Here is a 19083-nt window from a genome sequence, read left to right as displayed (position 1 = left end):
ATCATGGAGTTCCAAATTTGTATCTTTTGTATGTATTCCTTCTGGACTCTGATCACTGATAGCATCTTGGAAGCCAAGCAGTTTAGATTTCTTATACTATATGCTATGTAGATACATGACAATACCTCTTATTTACCTAGAACACCTGGTAAGCAGCTACATGTGCATTGCAAGCATGGACACATTTCAAATTAAAAATGCTTTAAAATGTGATATCTGAAAACATGTCTTTCAGAGTATTAGAATGTTCTAATTTTGGAGTGTTCATTTCTATCTCCTCAGTTTCAAATTTGAAATGTTTTACACACACTCCTGTTCAAAAAAACAAGAACCCACTAGATTGGTGGCTAAAATTTTAATAAATAATAATGATAATAACACAAGTTATATAAATTACATTAGAAGACTGACTTTAAAAGAATTTTTGTTACTCTTGTGTAATTTTACTTAAAACTTTAGAATTGGTAGTCACAACTAATAATTGCAGAATGCCATATAAGGCTTCCATTGTTCTAGCTTTCAAATTGAAATAGTAATATCCTCATTATTTACCTATGTGGAAATGAAAATTTAGGCATCTATTTTGAAAACTGGAGATAGCAAGTTTGTCATATTATACAATATGGTAAGCAAATCTGAAGAATAAAACATGTTGGCAATACAAAGTACAAATCCCATGCTATTTTTAAATCTGTTGCTACTTACCAGAAAGCATTCAGTAAAGTCAGTAAGAGTCAACAGTACAGAAATATTAATAACATGCTATGCTAATTGAACCCCTGCATTCTGTTTGACCTCGATTTACTGTGGAATTGGCTCTTATTATTGTTTTGCTACAGAGCAAAAATACTGGCTTTTAAAAATATAAAAATGACAAAGTGCATTTCCAACTCTTCATGTTATATAAATCTGGTACATTGGGATCATTGAAAAAATGAGATAATCCATATATACTTTGCCTTGAATACTTTCACAAGGGACATGTATCTAAAACTTTAAGCTTAAAACTAAAGATACCTTTCATCTTTAGACATGAAAAATACTGTTTAACATGTAAGCATTTGGTTACCTATAATGCTAATACAGTATAGTATTAAAATTATTATCATTTATTACCATTTAAATGGAAGGCTCTTTATTTTCAGTACCTTCCTTTATATTTTTAGTTTATTCCTATAAAAAGGATGAACTTGCAGTTCTGAAATAAAGCAAATAAAAGTAATGTAAGTCAAGATGCTTTGTTTGCTCTAATACTTAAGTTGGATTTTAAAGTTGTTTATACTTTAATAGAAAACAATGTTAAATAAACCACAGTGGAAAATATTTTGATGTTTTTGTGGTATTTCTCATTTTAGCTGGAGCATATTCTGTGACAGTATGCCCAACAGACATAAACATGGTTGCTCCATTAACTTGGTTCTGTATTCATGGACACGTGAAGAGGGGAAGCAGGTGGTCTCAATGTCCTCATATCAGTAAAGGTTTGAGGTGTAACTTTTTAATGTGGACAGATATATTTATTATCCATATTAGTGAACTTTGATAAAAATGAAAATTGCATACATTTGAGTTGTATATGTACAGGTTTGGGTGCCATGTTTTCTTTTGCCTTTTTAGCATGATAGTAATACAGTACTAAATATGAAGATACACTTCTTTTATAACATTGCAGTATAAATAACATATTCATAAGCTTAATTTTTATAAACATCATATTAAACTATACAGTAATACATGAACGTATAGTATTAAATGGAAAAGGGATATATAGTTTCTTATTAACAAATGCATGAAAATGAACAAATACCTAGCACAGGAGTTTTCAGTTAAAATTTCCCTAACAGTATCTATCCATGTTCTTGAAGCTTTTTTGCAGTTTGTGGCTTATAAGTATTTAGATTTAGGATTATTTCAGAATTGTAGGACTTAAGGAGAAAGTGTTAAGGATCAGATGAATGGGAGACAGCTTTAATATAGTCCATTGAATTTTAAGATTAAACAAAATTACAGATAGCATGGCTCAATACATTTTCATCATTCCAGAATAACTCCAGCCTTACACTATTGACGGAAGCTTTTGTATTAAAAAAGAAAGAAAAAAACTTTGCTAGATTGATCAGCTTTCCTGTTTTACTCATCTTGGCAACTGGCTATTTATATTCATTCCCATATATTGCATCAGACTCTGAAGGCAAAACAATAGTTGTACATGACATGTCAGTGGAGGTACTAATTACTATTTTTCCAGCAAGGCATCCTGTAGAAATAATATAAATGAAATTTAGTATTCAAATAAGCTTCTTCAGCATTATAGTCTTAACACTACAACTCTATCGCAAACAGTAATTATTTTTAAATATCCCAACATCTTTTGATTTAAAGCAAAAAAATGCATTATCAATTTCCAATCATTTTACTTTTGCAAATTTTTCAAAGTGCAAATATCATTATTTAGAACCATATCACAGATTGCAATGAGAAGATTTGCAAGATTTATAGAATATTCCCTTATGTGTAGATCAGCAAAGTTCTCCTGGTGAGCTATCCTAATGCTAGGTATCTTCTTGAAAAATCATTGCTCTTCTCTGGCCTTTCCAACTTCTATGACTATCCACACTTTCTCTTTTTACAGTATTGTTCTTATCCAGAGTATTAAAAATAATACAGACTTTCTATATACTCCAATATATTTATTGGTTGTTGTCAGTTGCGAAGTCGTGTTCGACCCATCGCGACCCCATGGAGAACGTTCCTCCAGGCCTTCCTGTCCTCTACCATCTTCTGGAGTCCATTTAAGCTCACGCCTATTGCTTCAGTGACTCCATCCAGCCACCTCATTCTCTGTCGTCCCCTTCTTCTATTGCCCTCAATCTTTCCCAGCATTAGGCTCTTCTCCAGTGAGTCCTTCCTTCTCATTAGGTGGCCAAAGTACTTGAGTTTCAACTTCAGGATCTGGCCTTCTAAAGAGCAATCAGGATTGATCTCCTCTAGGACTGACCAGTTTGATCGCCTTGCAGTCCAGAGGACTCGCAGGAGTCTTCTCCAGCACCATAGTTCAAAGGCCTCAATTCTTTTGCGCTCAGCCTTTCTTATGGCCAACTTTCACAGCCATACATTGCAACTGGGAAAACCATGGCCTTGACTATACATACTTTTGTTGGCAGGGTGATGTCTCTGCTTTTTAGTATGCTGTCTAGATTTGCCTTAGCTTTCCTCCCCAGGAGCAGGGGTCTTTTAGTTTCTTGGCTGCAGTCCCCATCTGTGGTGATCTTGGAGCCCAGGAAGATAAAATCTGTCACTACCTCCATTTCTTCCCCATCTATTTGCCAGGAATTAAGAGGGCCAGATGCCATGATCTTGGTTTTCTTAACGTTGAGCTTCAACATTTATTGGTAAAAGACAGTAAATCTATTTTTTCTTATTTTTTGAGTATAGAGAAAGAAATATATTTATTTTGTTTCTTAGTATCCAACACTTCCAATTTGGGCTGACTAAATTCTTATAAAGATATTAGTTCATTCACTGCTCGGTACAAATAAATATCTTTGATATCTTTCTTTGCTTATGTAAGTAGAGAAAAGAAAAAAATGGAGTCAAAGAAAAAGGAAATTGTATCTAACGAAATGACTTCTGATCTTTGCAGCAGTTACTAGCTTGATTATTACAATTTGCCACCTTCCTAAGTTATGTATCTTGGTTCCCTTCTTTCCATAAACAACCCTTTTAAATCTGCAGATCCTGGTATCACTGATTCATTTTTGTCCATTTTTATCAAATGTCCATAAAGGGTTTTTTAAGTCTTTTATAAAAGTAGCTGTTGTTCCTTCCATAATCAGACAAGTCAATTTAGCCATTTCAAAAAGTTCAACCATCTTCACAGTGCACTCCTCCATTGTGGGCATTCCTGCATTTTTCTATTTTTATTTATTCAGTATTCTGGTTCAAAGCTACAGTAGCTTTTCATCTGACTAAAAATTTTACTATTTCAGTTTAAAGTATTCAGTGGCAATTCTTTATAAAAGCTAGACAACTCTTTTCAAAAAGGATATTATATGTATTTCCTGAAGGATATCTATGAAGAAATTTTTGTCTCTTTAAGTCCATTTAGTTTTACATCATTGTTTCATTATCTGGAATTGGTTTAATCTGAATGTGTGTATTTGGCCATTTATTTAGGTATCTGTTGTAGCCAAGATACACATTCAGTTTTTGCTAAACTAGCCTTCAATCCAACTTCAGCTGATTCCTGCTGTGGTCTAGCCCCCCTATTTTCATAGATTTGTCTGTGTAATTGCAGAAGTAATGGTTCATTTTTTTGTACATTCCAAAATTATGTGAAAACTATTTCAGTCATTAGCATTTGCTGCTAAGAATGTTAGAATCAAAGTTCCTGATTTCTTCAATTCCCTTTTGTGAGTGACTTGCTATAAGGATTATAAATGATGTTTTCTTAGAGTTAACTGTTTGGATAATTGAGTGTGTGTGTGTGTGTGTGTGTGTGTGTGTGTGTGTGTGTGTGTTAGATTTAACAAAAAATCATTTGCTTTTCTGCTAGAGAATTTTTTCCCCCTTAAAGTGCAGGTTTAAATTCTACTTGTGTGAGGTGTAAAGGGACAATGAAAAAATCTTTGCAAGCTTGTTTATAAAATTAGTTTTTATTTATATAAAAGTCTATTGGGGAAAAATAAAAAGTGAATCCTCTTGAAAATATATCTAACAGCTAACTGTTTAGCTGTTTTGCAAGTGTTCATATTGTGAAGTATAGAGGTAGACATACTGTAGCCCATTTCCTGTTGAAGTAGTGTATAAGTTTAAAGGATGTTGTCAAGATGAATGAAAACATGGCACCATAATATCTGTGTATGTGCAGTTTATTTCTGCAGCAACTCTAGAGAAGTTTTCCCAATCTGTCTTTTAAACAGTTAAAATAATCTCAAGATCACTTTGTTGTGTTCTCTATATTTGGATGCCAAAGGGTTAAAATTTCCAGCTTAGAATTTCTTTGATTGATTGATTGATTTTGTTTAGTGCCCATATACTAGTATGTGAGGAACCTGTGGAAAAAATACTTCAGTAGCAAGAATTCTGCTTAATCCCATGTATTAACTATTTTTAATGTAGGCATAGTTAAGAATTCACTTTTACTTGCAATTTGCCAAATTTTAAAGTAACAGAACCCATGAGTTGACGATTTGTTTCTAGTACATATCATGTTTACATTTCAGAGAACTGACAGAATTACATTGGGCTTCAGGATGAAAATCCGTGCTTGAGAGTCCGTCCTTGAGTCAGGCGCACTGTCTCATGGTTAAGGTGGTCACATGATGTTGGCTTAATGATAATGAATTATGTGCCACTGCACTTTATGTATGTTAGTATAACTTTAGTCTAAATGTTGCCTGCAAAATATGTGATCCCTTATGATGTAAGTTTCCTGTTTAATGCACCATTGCCCGTTTTTTAAATCAAGAGAAGATTCTGAAACTATAAAAACTACACATGTCAATGTTTTACAGCTACGTAATTCGAATTGACTTGATTTTTTCAAGTAATCCTAGAAAGGGGGAGCTTTCCATATAGAAACTGCTGAAACTGCCACAGGTGCTTCTCCGAAAACCTTACAGTTGTGGCATTGAATGTTCAGTATCGCTTCCTTTCTGCACACAAGGCATACTGTTGAGGTATTTGTTGCGGTGATTGGTTTTAATGCTAATCTAGGAATTCAGATAATAGAATATATAGATTTGCATGCTTTTGCTTAGCCTAATTACAGTCTCTTTTTATAATTTATAAACTAACAATATAAGTTTGAATATTTTTAAATGAGCATATTAAGAATGGAGGTTTTGTTTTCTTAAATTATCTCATGGCATTAATGAAGAAAAATTTTAAGCTGCAGGAACTCTGGCAGTTGCATAAATTATTCTTGGAGGCTAGTCTTCATATAAGCTCAACATCCCCTTTTTTGACAAACATTTTAGATATGTTTTGTTCAAAGTATGTGACATTATAAGTGGATAATTTTTCAGCTGACCTATAAGTGAAATGAATTTCCCTTTCTCCTTCTTTAGTAAACCATTAGAAAACTACCAAAATCTCTGGCAAAATAATATTTGTTACCACATTTTTTTATCTACAACTGTCTTCAGGATACCTATGATTTGTTAGATTTATATCCTGCCTTTCCTCTAGGAGCTCAAGACTACACTGCATTCTTTAAATTTTTACTTCCTCACAACAATATGAGGTCTACTGGGCTAAGAAAGGGACTGGCCCAAAAACTACTCAACTTCATGGCTGAAGGTGGACTTGAACCTGTATTTCCCCTGCACCTTCACCACTATAACATGTTGTCTTTGAAATTTCAGTCATGATCTAATAGTTGTAATTAGCAAAGTAGCAATTTTTCAGTGTCAGAGTTACTGTTCCTAATCAAAGTAATTTGTGCTCTGCAATCTTAAGTTTTAGAAATTTAATTCATTGTAGGCTATTAGAAATAGATTGGCTTCATGTGCATCTTTTAATTCTTTCATTATTGAAAGATAGAAGTGTTCATATATAATAAACAGCAGTTCATTAACAGTTGAAATTGTGAGGTTAATACCAAACATATTTAGGATAAGGTTCAATATAGTCAAGGAATGTCTGTTGATAACTTCAGTAGGAATTGGAACTGCTGACGAATCTGTTTTTAACTAAGAACATTGCACAGTTTGTTCTAAAATACTATATGCTTCATCACTGCCATCCTTTAATAGCTGGTTTATAATATTATAACAGTCTCAAATGAATCATGACCTTAGAATGGATGTCATGGGGACATAGCTAAGTGGAAATCCAAAACAGAAGAAGAGTGAGACCACAGATGAGAAGATCTCTTGACAAGAATAACCATAGACATGAAGTCTCTGGAACCAGCACATTACCAAGAGGAATGTGGATGAGGCAAACGGGGAGAAGTCGCTATCAAAGTTGCTCTTAGTACTGCAAACCAAGGTATACATGCTCATGACTGCTAAAGATCAGAAGAATAGACATCTTAACTCAGATGAAATCTTTTTATCATGTATCACAGAGTTACATATTTGAGTAACTAGATTTTGTTCTTTCCTCCAATTGGCGCTTTCCTATTTGAAAAGTGCAAATTTTTCTCTTTCTTCCTCTACCTTGTTACCTACTTCTTTAAAAGCATAAGAAAACCTTTTTGTAAGCTGCTGCTGTTGTAGCAGTTGCTGTCGGCAATATTCTGTGCTCACTTACAACAGCCTAATATAACCTGCAGTATTTTTTCTGTAGCACAAGATATAGAACTGTATTGTGGTATAAATACTAAGTAATTCTTTGGATTAGCAAGTTAAGTATTGTGCCACTTCAAGTGGGTAGTTCAGCCACTTGAGTAATGAATTTTGATACAGGTAGTCCTTGACTTACTATACAATTGGAACCAGAATTTCCAGTGCTAAGCAATGAGTCACAGCCAATTTTACAGCTTTTTTCCAACAATTGTTAAACAAATCACTGCAATTGTTAAATGAATCACATGGTCATTAAGCAGATCTGGCTTCTTCCATTGACTTTGTTTGTCAGAAGCCAGCTGGGAAGGTTGTAAGTGGTAAGCACATGACCTTGAAACACTGCAACTGTTACAAATACATGCCAGTGGCCAAGTGCCAGAATTTTGATCACGTGACCATGGGGATATTGCAATGGGTGCAAGTGGAAGGATCTGTCCTGTTACTTTGTTCAGTGCCGTTCTAATTTTGAATGATTCCCAAACAAATGGTTGTAAATTGAGAACTACTTGTACTGTGTATCTTTACTACACTGTTCTCTCAAGCCAGTTTTACATAAACTCCATACTACCAAATTTTAAAAAAAATGTTGATCAATAAAAATCTATTCCTGCCTAAAGGCTATTTTCTGTTAAATCTGTGTTAAATGTTATGATAAGGTATGTCTAATTCATATCAAAATCCACATTTTTGAAGAAACCTAACATAAGATTGAATGAGAAGAATTGTTTTCAAGAAATGTTTGCCAGATTTCTTTCAACAGTTTTTTGCGTGTGGGGTAAAGCTAATGAACAAAAACCAGTTATTCTGCCTTTAAGGCCTGCTTTGTATTAATCGGCCTTATATACTAACAAGATAAATGGATCGCCAGGAGGTGTATGTATAGATTTATCTTATAATACCAATGCTTGTCTTCCTTATCTAAATAAGTTTGTGTTCAGATCTGAATTTGGATTGAATTAACAATTACTTATAGTATACTCATTTCATTCACTTGTCATCTCTTCTGTGTATCATGGAACATAGAAAAATTGCCTTCTTGTTTAATAGGAAGAAAAAGTCTAGAGCAGATTCTTGCTTAAATCAAAAACTTTTGTCATTCCCAGTTACTGCATTTAAACTACTACTCTCAAACTCTAACTTTCACTATTAAAAGTTTTAAAATACTTTCTTTTCTTTACCACTAAAAATAAGGGAAATTGTATAAAAGGAAAGCTACCTCCTCTTTGTTGATTTTTGGCAGGGAGCTTGCTTATGTTTGAATTACTAAGTCATTTTCTGAAATAAATTTCATTCTTAATACAACTTTGAAACAATCTTATTTCTGATTCCCTATCAGATCTACTTAGGAGATCTACCCTAATACCTTTTTGGTGTTTTCTAGTTAATATTGATTCCAGATACAGTAACTGCTTGAACAAGCCTCCACAGTATCCTTGGCAAGATTTCAGAAGTGATTTGCCATTGTTTTCTTCTTCCTGTGGCTGAGAAAGGGTGACTGACTGAGGTCACCCAGTCTCCCAGTTTTTAGCCTGCTGCCTTAACCACTGTACCAAGTTGGCTCTATCTTGAAAAGCTATAGGTAATCTTCAGTTGCACTAATTTATCTAACCCCCTTTTTAAATTCACAATAGTGGTTGTCATCTCTTTCGGAAATGGACTGGATTAATGCACTATATGATGAATTCCTTTTGCTCTGACTTTAAAACTTCTGTCATTCATTTCAGTGGACTCCTCTGTTGGAAAACAGAAAAACCACCCATCTGTGTACACACTTCTATCATATTCACTCCTCATTTCTTTTCCCACCAAGGATTACATTGCATTTTTTAAAACCTTTCCTCATAGAAAGTTGCTCATAGAAAGTTATCTAGGAGTGAAGATACTGCAATATTGGAGTTGCATTTTTTATTGCAGCTACCTGCTGAATTGATAGTTTTCTTTATGCAGCATTAGTCCATAATTCCTTCCCAGATCAAAACCAGTCTCTGACAGAAAGTAGGAGTAGTTCTTCTGATCATTGTTTTACAATTTCTTATGTCAATGGTATTCAACATTTTAGAGGCCATTCTCTCAATTTTGAAAGATGTTTTGGTGCTATCCTAACTGTATTTACTGATGTCACCACATCAGTTATGCTAGTTTCAAATGAGTTTTGTTTATTTACATATTCTATAATCTCATCTATCGTGATTATTGCCTTTGCCTATCTGCTTCTGTCCTATATATGCAAAGATAGACAAAGAATTCATTCAGAGCAGTTTCTCAATATTTTGATCCTCTTTTAGCATGTCTTTTAATTGTTTCAACAGTTAACCGTTCCATAGCTTTCCATTACAAGATTCTTGCTACTTTTATAAAAAACGTTTTTAATAAGTCTATTAGTACTATGCTCAGACTCCTTTGTTGTATTTCTTACCATTTCTTGCAAATTTCTGTTCTCCATTGAGCAAGAAATATTATGAATAAATCGCCATTTTCTCTATGACTTCTTTAGCATTGCTCATTAGCTATATTGACAACTGGGCTTAGATTTTTCCCAGAATTAGAGTAGATATTTCAGCTGACTTTTTATTAGAGAGCTAATGGTCTTTTGCTTTCATTTATAACTTCCTTCTTATAGTCTCTGAGGTTAGAGGTGTTTGCTGGCCTGAATTTGATAAGGTTGTGGGTTTCTTGACTATATTCCACTTGCATGAGATGTTAATTATTCTAAATTGTATTACATCTATAGTTCAGCTCAAAGAGACACAGTCTTTTCAGATTGCCACCAAAGAATTGGAGTAACTTTCCTTAATAATAGCTACTTGGTTTGAAACATTCCCCTCTCAGAATTCTTTTTGTCTTTTTGCGCTTTGAATTAAGTATGTATTAATACTTTATTTTAGACATTTGCTTCTCTTATTTCGTAAATAACCCCAACAGTCTGTTTCCTCATTCTAATCATATACCGTGTTGCTTACTCTACATGATTTATATAAGAGATATAGAAGGCACAGGATTTTGTAATTCGGGGAAAAAATAGGCATGACAGACACATACTGTATATATGTGTCACATTTTCAACAGTACCGAATTGTTCAGATAATTGCCTAATTAAAACTGAAATAATTTCAGTTTTAAAACATAAAATCTTAATATGTGTTCCACAATAACGGTTCAAAGAACTGAATAATCTACCACTTATGATGTCACAAACTTTGATATAAGCTACCAGCTTAGTACAAAACATAAACATTGGCAAAATATACACCTGCATACCTACTTTTTACTGTTAAGAAGAACTGAAATATTTTTGTGGTATGAGATTCTAGAATGCTGCGGACTCTTACAAACAATTATTTTGAATATTTATTTACAGATAATTCCTTTTAATCAAATGAGATTATATAAGACAGGAGTTGGATCAAATGTCTGAAGTTTGTGTAAAGGTGAGATGCTTCAGGCTGCAGGCAAGATATTTTAGCAATTTCAGGCACTTAATTAGGAATTACTTTTTATGGCACATAATTATTCTTAATTGTACTGCTTCCCAAATTTTGCTTAGAATGCAGATATGTGCTCAAAAGATATAATTTTAAACTTGATAGCTTAAGTACCCTTACTGGGAAAATTAGAAAAAACGCTCATCTTCAGAATTAGTAAAATCAGCAATCACCATAATATTTTTATTATGGGGTATAATTCAATATATTTGTATTGTGCAGCTTACGAAATGCCAGTGGCCTGACAGCAGCAGATCTTGCTCATACCCAGGGCTTCCAGGAATGTGCTCAGTTACTCTTCAACCTTCAGAACTACCCATTGAACCATTTCTATAGCAATGGCACTTTAAATGGGGTCCATCAGAATACTAGTCAAAGAGGGCCTAGTCGAAAACGATCTTTTGAAGACATGAACAATTTTGGAATGAAGAAAGCTAGAACTGAAGGTGAGACTTTGGGGATCTTTTTTACTTCAATTGAAAAATGGCAATTATAGGTGAGGTAATCCGTCAGTTTGGGGTGAGATATCAATATGTGAATGATTTTCAGCTTTATATCTCTACTTCAGACCAGAGATGTAAAATTTCCGGAAATTTTGAAGCCATGAGAAAAAGCCGGGGGGGTTTTGTTGTTTGTTTGTTTTTGTTTTTTCCCAGAAAAAATAGACATTTTGGAAAAATTGGGAAAAAAAAGTTGAGTGTGGAGTAGTTTTATGAATTGCATGAAATGCATTGTATATAAAAGTATTATGCTTGCAATAAAACAGGTAACCCTTTCCCTCAAAAGTAACAAAAACAAGAAATCATCAACATGCAAACTAAACTGGAGCCTTTTCCCTACAGTGCCCTCTAGTGGCACAAATGCATATTTCTCTTATTTGAGAACTGCATTGAGAAGTACAGTGTTATTTGAATTGTATTCCAGGATTTGCTTGTCTTCAGCTGAAAAAACTTGCAGTAATTTAAGACTTTACAGAAATCTTTCATTAAGGTCTTTATGTTACATAGTTTGAATACCATGTCATAGATATATTATTTTTCATTGGAAAAGAACATTTTCAATTTTTCTGGAAAAAAAAACAGCTTTGGAAAAAGAAAAAAACTGTTGGTTTTTTTCCCCAATTTTTCTGGGTTTTTTTCTAGGCCTTCCCATCTCTACTTCAGATCTCTCTGTGGATGTCCTATCCCAGCATCTGAAAGCTGTTTGGGTCTGGATGGGGATAACAGGCTCTGACTCGACCCTAGCAATTGCTATGGGTATTTAGACCTTCCATATATAAGGTTCTTTCATCTCTAGTTCTGGAAGAGGTGGCACTATCCCAGACAATCTGGGGTACTCCTAGACTCACAGCTCAGTTGCGCCCATTCCTAGACTGGGAGCCCCTGCTCACTTTAACCTGTGCCCTTGTAGCCTCCCATTTAGATTACTATAACATGCTCTAGCATTCAGAAACTTCAACTGCTGGAAAATGTGGCTGTATGGGTAATAAATGGTGCCAGCTACATGGTACATGTAACTACTCTGTGAAGTCCACTGGCTGCCAGTGTGTTTCAAGATGCTGGTTGTCACCTTTAAAGCCCTACATGACTTGGGACAGGATTTCCTGAAGGATTTCTACTTATCCAGGATTTCTACTTATCCAGTCAATCCAAAGTTGGGTGTGCTGCAGATCCCATCAGTAAGAGTTTCTACTGGCAGGTACTAGAAGATGGGCTTTTTCTGCTGTGGACCCTGCCTTATAAAATATTGTCCCCCTGGGGATTACAATGGCCTAACGCTATTGGCTTTTCAGAAAGCTTTAAAAACTTGGCTATGGAATGAGTTAAACAACCATTACTTAGCTTTACTATTACTTGTTAATTATCACAGCTGCTGTTTATATTTATATTGTGCGTGCTTTTATTGTTTTATTGTTTTAATTTTTTATATTTTAATAAATAATGTTTTTATATTGTTCTAATAATTCTATAATTTTAGAACTGTAAGCTGCCCATAGATAACTTGGTTGAGTTGGGTGATGATAGAAAATAAATAAATAAATAAATAATATTTTTACAACAAATCTGAAGAATGCAGTATTATTAAGTATCTCTCGTTCTGAATTTTTCAATACGGACTACATTCAGTTGACCAGTTTTGAGTAAAACAGTTGCCATGTAAAATGATAATTGTTTGCCAACCTTGATATAGCAAATAAACATACTGAGGTAGGTAGGGTTCAAGATTTGTAATGGCCTGGGAGACAGACTAGTACAGGCGAGATTCGAGATTGACCTGCAAGACTTTCATGTCACAAAAGTTCAAACTTTACCTGCCCCAAACATTGGTGTTGCCTTGTTTTTATTAACAATACTAAATATAGGTGTAAATTTTTTCTTTTGAATTAATAAGTTATGTACTGTTCTGAATATGTTTTTTTCTTAAACAGATCAACGTTTTGATGGCCTAATACCAATGACAAATGGAGGAAATGAAGAGGATGCTAACAATATGCATGTTGATAGAGAGTTTGCTCTTATATCAGGTGGGAGACAAGAGTTTCCTGTTAACCACAAGATCATTCACATGATTGAAGAAAAAAAACAGAAGAATGATTCTGTTGAACCCAGAGAGATTGAAATTTACACCGTTTCCACAATGCAGACCCCTTGTTGTTGCAAGAATCAGTATGCATTTTATATATAGTTTTACCTTTTTGCATATGTCCAAACTCTTAAGCTATTTTATTGCTAAAGTACTTTAAGGCTTCCTAACTAGCATGAATAATTGTAGAAGGTGTTTGTAAGATTTTGAAGGTGTTGGTTTCGGATGTAAAATATTGCCAGTGTTCAGTTAAACATGCATGCCATATGCCTTGATTACAAAGTATTGCTTCTTAAAAGAATCTTAATAGCTTGATTAATGCAACAGTTATTTATTATGATTAAATAAAAAGCTAATTGCACTGCCTACATAATCATATGACCAGTTTTAGTATGTCAAATAAAGCTCTACAAGTGCTACCAGTTTTGTTCCCAAGTTATTCCATATGGATTAAAACATTTCTTTTTAGCTTGCTGCTAATGTTAGCTGAATTAATTTCAATCATTGATAGTCCAAAATTCCTATTTGAAATCTAAAGAAAATGCCATCCATATTTATTTCATTTGTAATTAATAATATTTACTTTTACTTTTCAAGGATGGGGCACTTACATTCAGAATACTCTCAGTTCAAAAGGGCTCACTCAAGGCCAAGCTAAATGAGTCAACTGTATGGGTTGTGAATATATATTTGGGATTTGTTTTTAATTAATCCTAGATATAAATAGGTGAGCATATTTTCATTGGGAATATGCCATGTGTAGTCTGTTCTCTCCCAACCAGTTTACTTTTCACCAGGAAAAATGGAAATTAGGATGGAAGAGGAAAGTATCCACAATTAAGTTCATCAAAAATATTCTGATATGGCTGCAAATTGAGCAGTAGCTTGTTTTGCAATCACCATTGGAAAAAGCAACTTTAATATGTGTTAAAGAGTATAGAGAAGATGGTTCTTATTTTGAGTCAATTTGTGCTTGACGGGTCTATTTCTTAATACAGATATGAATTGCAGTAACTCCATATTGAAAGCATTGGCAAATGGAAATATCATCAATGGACATTTGGACTTCACTTCCCCACCTCGGCTCAATGGATTGAGTTCCAGGCGTGAAGAATGCCTAACATTGATAGTACCTAATGCACTAATCTCTGATCATAACCATATAATCAGTGATGGCCATAGTGTTGAGGAACCAGCAAAAGTTCTAAATGCTTCTGATATGTGTGGTTCTTTACATCTGAATGGAAGCCCAAGTAGTCTTGTTTCAAATAGGCCTCCATGGTTGGATGACCTTGGAGATACATTGCACTATGGACACTACCATGGTTTTGGGGATACAGCTGAAAGTATTCCTGAACTTAACAGTGTTATTGAGCATTCCAGTTTGATTAAAGTTGCAGAAAAATACGATAATACTGTTTTAGGTACAATGTATCTTTATCATGGTTCCTGAATTATTAATAACACATTTTTTGGATGTTAATATACTTTGAAATAGTACTACAAATAATGGGGTTGGGATGATATCACCTGAGGATGCAGGATTTTTTGTTACATATTAAAAGCATTTGACACAACAGCCATGCTTCTAATTTTGCATGTATCAGGTTCATTGGTTATATTAATAGCTAATTTTACAATGGAATGTTTGTTTTTTATGACAAGGTCTAGTTTTATATTTTTTTATTTGCTATAAAAACTTTTAGAATGTTTTCACTTTCATCAAACCTTTCTAAAAATTAAACTGTGTAGATTAGTTCATTTTGATATTAGCAAACTATGTGTTTTGATTTAACATTTTCTGTTGAGACTGGTAAGCAATAACAGTGCCAGTTTTGGCTATGCAAGGAGTGGGTGGTGGCAGTGAAAATGTTTTATGTATTTGCTCGGTTTTCAAAAGGAAATGAATTTTCTTGGATCAAGGTAATAACTGCTTAAACTGAAGCTGAATGTGAGGTATTTCTTTACATGTTTTAATTCATAATGGCAAAGCTGACATCAGTTTGCCCCACTTTTGTATTATAAGCTTGGGGAAATAGGTTCATATCCTCCAATTAACAGAATAAATTTGAAATACTTTTTGCTCACTGCAGATAAATGTATCTTACCATAGTTAACTGAATGGCTTGACGCTGTATATAAACTATAAAAATGTTTAAAATGTCGAGTCAGTATCTTTCAGCTTTATTTTACTAAATGCATGCATTTACTTTTTAAAACAACATTGCTTTGTAAAATTAAAATACGCATTTCCAATTAAAAGTAGTGCCCATTTATTTTATTTTTCAGCAAATTCAGTATCATATTGATTGAATTGAAAAGGTCAATTGTATAAATTCTATCTACATGTATACTTCAAAAGCTTTGTAACAATTCTTTTGTGATTTGCATAAAATTAAGATAAATGAAGTGTTTAAAAACAAACTGATGTGTCTTTTTCTGTTTCTAAAGAGACTTTTACAAATTGAATTAAAAAAATAAAACACATTGCATTATATTTTAGCATTTTTGCACAGTAGTACTATTTGTTTACTAATAACATTTTGAAGTGAACCTTATAATTTCCTTTCAAAAGGAAAAATCACCAACTATTAATATCAAATAAAGCTCTGCCTTATCCTTAGCTGTGACACTGAGCTCACCTAATCTAGACAGAAATAGGTTGGAGAATGTTGTGATGAAAGATATATTGTGAATTGAATTGCAGTCTTCTCTCTAAGTCAATTCTTCAGGCCTTTAGGATTAATAAATCTTATTCAAAGCTGAATAACTAAAGCAATGTCAGAAACTTTCGTACATGCTGCTCTCTAATAATTAGGGTTGCTCAGCTAAATCAACGATAGGAACATTACCATAATTACAAAGCTAATGTTCTCTGCAAAAGCAATAGATACAAGCCTAACAAACTCCACAGCTTCCATTAAAGTAACCATTCTATTGCTGGGATATTTAACTAACAAAGCTTCCGTCAAAACTACTGCATGTTCAGTCATAAAACTCATTGGGTGTGACCTTTGTAAGGAAAGATGAACAGAAGAGGTTGAAAATACGCTATCTTAAAATTTCTGGAAGCAGGGTTAGATGGCCACTTAGATTAGTAGGAAAGCATGTGTTTAATAAGTAGTTACCCATTCAGGCCATAGTTCATATAAGCAAGTTAGTAACAATGTTATTTAAAAATTGCCTTAAAATATATTATTTGGGCAGAAGAATAATTGAGAGTAGAATGAAAGAAGGCTTGTGATGATTGAGTGGAACTGATACACCCCAACTCTTAAAGAGATGAGGGGAAGACATGAGAAAGTAGGCAGGAAGGCTGGCTGTTGAAAAGAGGAAACAGATTACCAAAACCTTTATCTCAGGTATTTATTTTTGGACATGTATATTCTGCATGGTTATTAATTGGGAAAAAATGATTATGTAACTGTTCAAATAATCCATCTGCTCGTTTTAATTCAGCAGAAAGGAAAGAAGGTTCTGAGTTTAAAAAGAAAATTCATAAATTGGCTCTTAGTAAAAGAAAACAGGTTGATGGGAGGTGTTGAGAAAAGGGGAGCAGATTCAGGTCTGGTTTTTTCAGTAAGGTTCCAATTACAGACTGATTAATTCATCCTTGGCTATACTGGTCCAAGCTGCTTTCAGATTTGTCTTAAAATCTATATGAATATTTTCAACTGCATAAATAAAAGCATGCACTGTTTGACTTCATCAAATCTAACATATTATTGAAGAGGAGGGTTTCTGATTTAGATTTCCTTCAGCAAAGGAAGAATGTATGTAGAGGTGGACAAGGAATGTATGTAGGTGGTGGAGAGGTTGTCTAGCAAGGAAACTCAGTAGTAATTTTGGTTGGCATGAAGCCTCCAAAATAAGGTAGGAGACTCAACAAAAAGTAGGGGTGTGTGACCCAGAGTCTGAAGACTTTCAAATGCCACTTGAATTAGGTACTCAATACAAGTTCTAATTTGTATTCTAGGTTTCCATGTTAGTGGAGCAGTCTGGAGAACTGAAGTTATTTGGGAATATTTGAACCCACTAACCCAGACATGTCAAACACAAGGCCCGGGGGCCGGATGCGGCCCGCGAAGTGGTTTCATGTGGTCCGCGAAGCCATCCTGGAAACAGGGAACTGCCCCCTCTGCCTTGGCCCTGGCCCAGGCCAGCTGGGAGCCAATGTACAATTTTGTGGTGGCCATCTATGCTGAAATGCATTCAGTCTTAGCTCCATAAGCCCCCCCTCACCCCCCCGCATGGCCTGAGAGAAACAGCAAGGCTCCTCCAGTGGACTATGCCTTGGCACTTGCCCTGGTCCCACCTTCTGCCAGAGACCCTCAGATCTATCCCACTACTGCCCAGGCCCCCACAGGCATCCTTGACGCGATGTAGAGCTGGCCACACCCACCCAGTAGGCCACACCCACTCCATGCCCACCCAGTAGGCCACACCCACCCGCCTCCCTGAGGGCAACCAGGAATGCTGATGCGGCCCTCAATGAAATTGAGTTTGACACCCCTGCACTAACCCAAAGGAAATCCATGGGCCAGGACCTTGGAAAACATCTCCCTGTAGTTAATTCCATGCTAAGCTACTAACATCTCATATGAGCTGATCTTTACTTTGTTTCCCTGACTTAACTGATACTTATTTTCCCAACTGCCCTCAAATTTCTATCATAGTTGAGCCAATTCCATGTTCTTATTTTACAAGGAGTATCTTACATTTATAAATCTTATGATACTATAATTCAGTAACATTAAATAATACTTGTTATAAATTTGTACATGCAGTTCTGCATTTAATTCATTCTAAAACACAATGAAAGGAGCATAATAAGATAATAGTTATGAGAAACGTTCTAATACTGTATTTCATCAAAGGGAATCAACTTTCTTACTCTATACTCCCCTCCAGTGGAAATGAAGAGAAAAATGTAAGATAGTTTTCTTCTTGCCAATAGAGCATATAATGGGGAGGTGGGCAAAAGGTGGGTCTCAGATATTATTGAGTTACAAACCCCATCATTCTTGCTAACTGGGAAATGAAGGGGTGGAAATGAAGTTCAACAGTATCTGGAGAGCTAATTCTTTTCTTGATTTAAAAATGCAAGGATTTTCCAAATGGTCAAGACTATTAAAGCACCTGAAACAATATTATATTGACTACAAGTAATCCTTGTTTAGTAATTAAATTGTTTCCAGCAATTTGGTTGTTAATCAAAGTGGTTATTGAATGACAAAACATCACTGTGATAGTGTATGGAGGCTATTAGGGCTTAGAGGAGACAAAACACGCTGAAGTCGAACCCAAACTAGATGAACCATTTTATTCATTGAAGTATTCAGGCAGCTCTCTTGTCTGTCTTTGGGATGGCACTGCCTGTAAGAAAGCAATTCCATAACTTGAAGATTTTCCTGGATTCTCAACTGCTACAAGATGGGCAGGTGGAAGCAACACCAGTAAAGCTTCTACCTAAGTGACTGATGAGCAAATTGTGGCCCTACCTGGTGTGAGAGGTCCTCACTATGCCTTATGTAGACTATTACAATCTACTCTGCATCAGCTTTGAAGATCAACTGGAAGCTATTTGTTGGGCCAGAACACAATAGCTATGGTGTTGACTTATATGGGAACACTTCTATTTATTTTATCTTCAATTCCTTCTCTAATAATTTCTACCCAGGACTTACTTACTTACTTACTTACTTACTTACTTACTTACTTAC

At 34.6% G+C, this 19083-nt stretch overlaps 1 protein-coding gene across 2 annotated transcripts in view; it reads left to right on the top strand.

Annotated features, from left to right (window-relative positions):
- ANKRD10 (ankyrin repeat domain 10) overlaps positions 1 to 15784 on the top strand; it is a 28151-nt gene extending 12367 nt beyond the window's left edge. Inside the window, exons 4-6 of one of the 2 annotated variants that reach the window (XM_039326733.1) lie at positions 11000 to 11223; positions 13206 to 13301; positions 14359 to 15784. In XM_039326733.1, the coding sequence (XP_039182667.1) occupies positions 11000 to 11223; positions 13206 to 13301; positions 14359 to 14813 (775 nt within the window). In that variant the 3' untranslated portion in view covers positions 14814 to 15784. Of the gene's footprint in view, positions 1 to 10999; positions 11224 to 13205; positions 13444 to 14358 lie in introns of both variants that reach the window. The other variant, XM_039326734.1, reaches the window with a different exon arrangement.
- The last annotated feature ends 3299 nt before the right edge of the window (positions 15785 to 19083 follow it).

The sequence above is a fragment of the Crotalus tigris genome, unplaced genomic scaffold (assembly GCF_016545835.1).
Source record: "Crotalus tigris isolate CLP2741 ecotype Arizona unplaced genomic scaffold, ASM1654583v1 scf7180000024343.1644824, whole genome shotgun sequence".
In the NCBI taxonomy this organism is placed as follows: Eukaryota; Metazoa; Chordata; class Lepidosauria; order Squamata; family Viperidae; genus Crotalus; species Crotalus tigris.
This window is presented reverse-complemented; position numbering and strand designations above follow the sequence as displayed.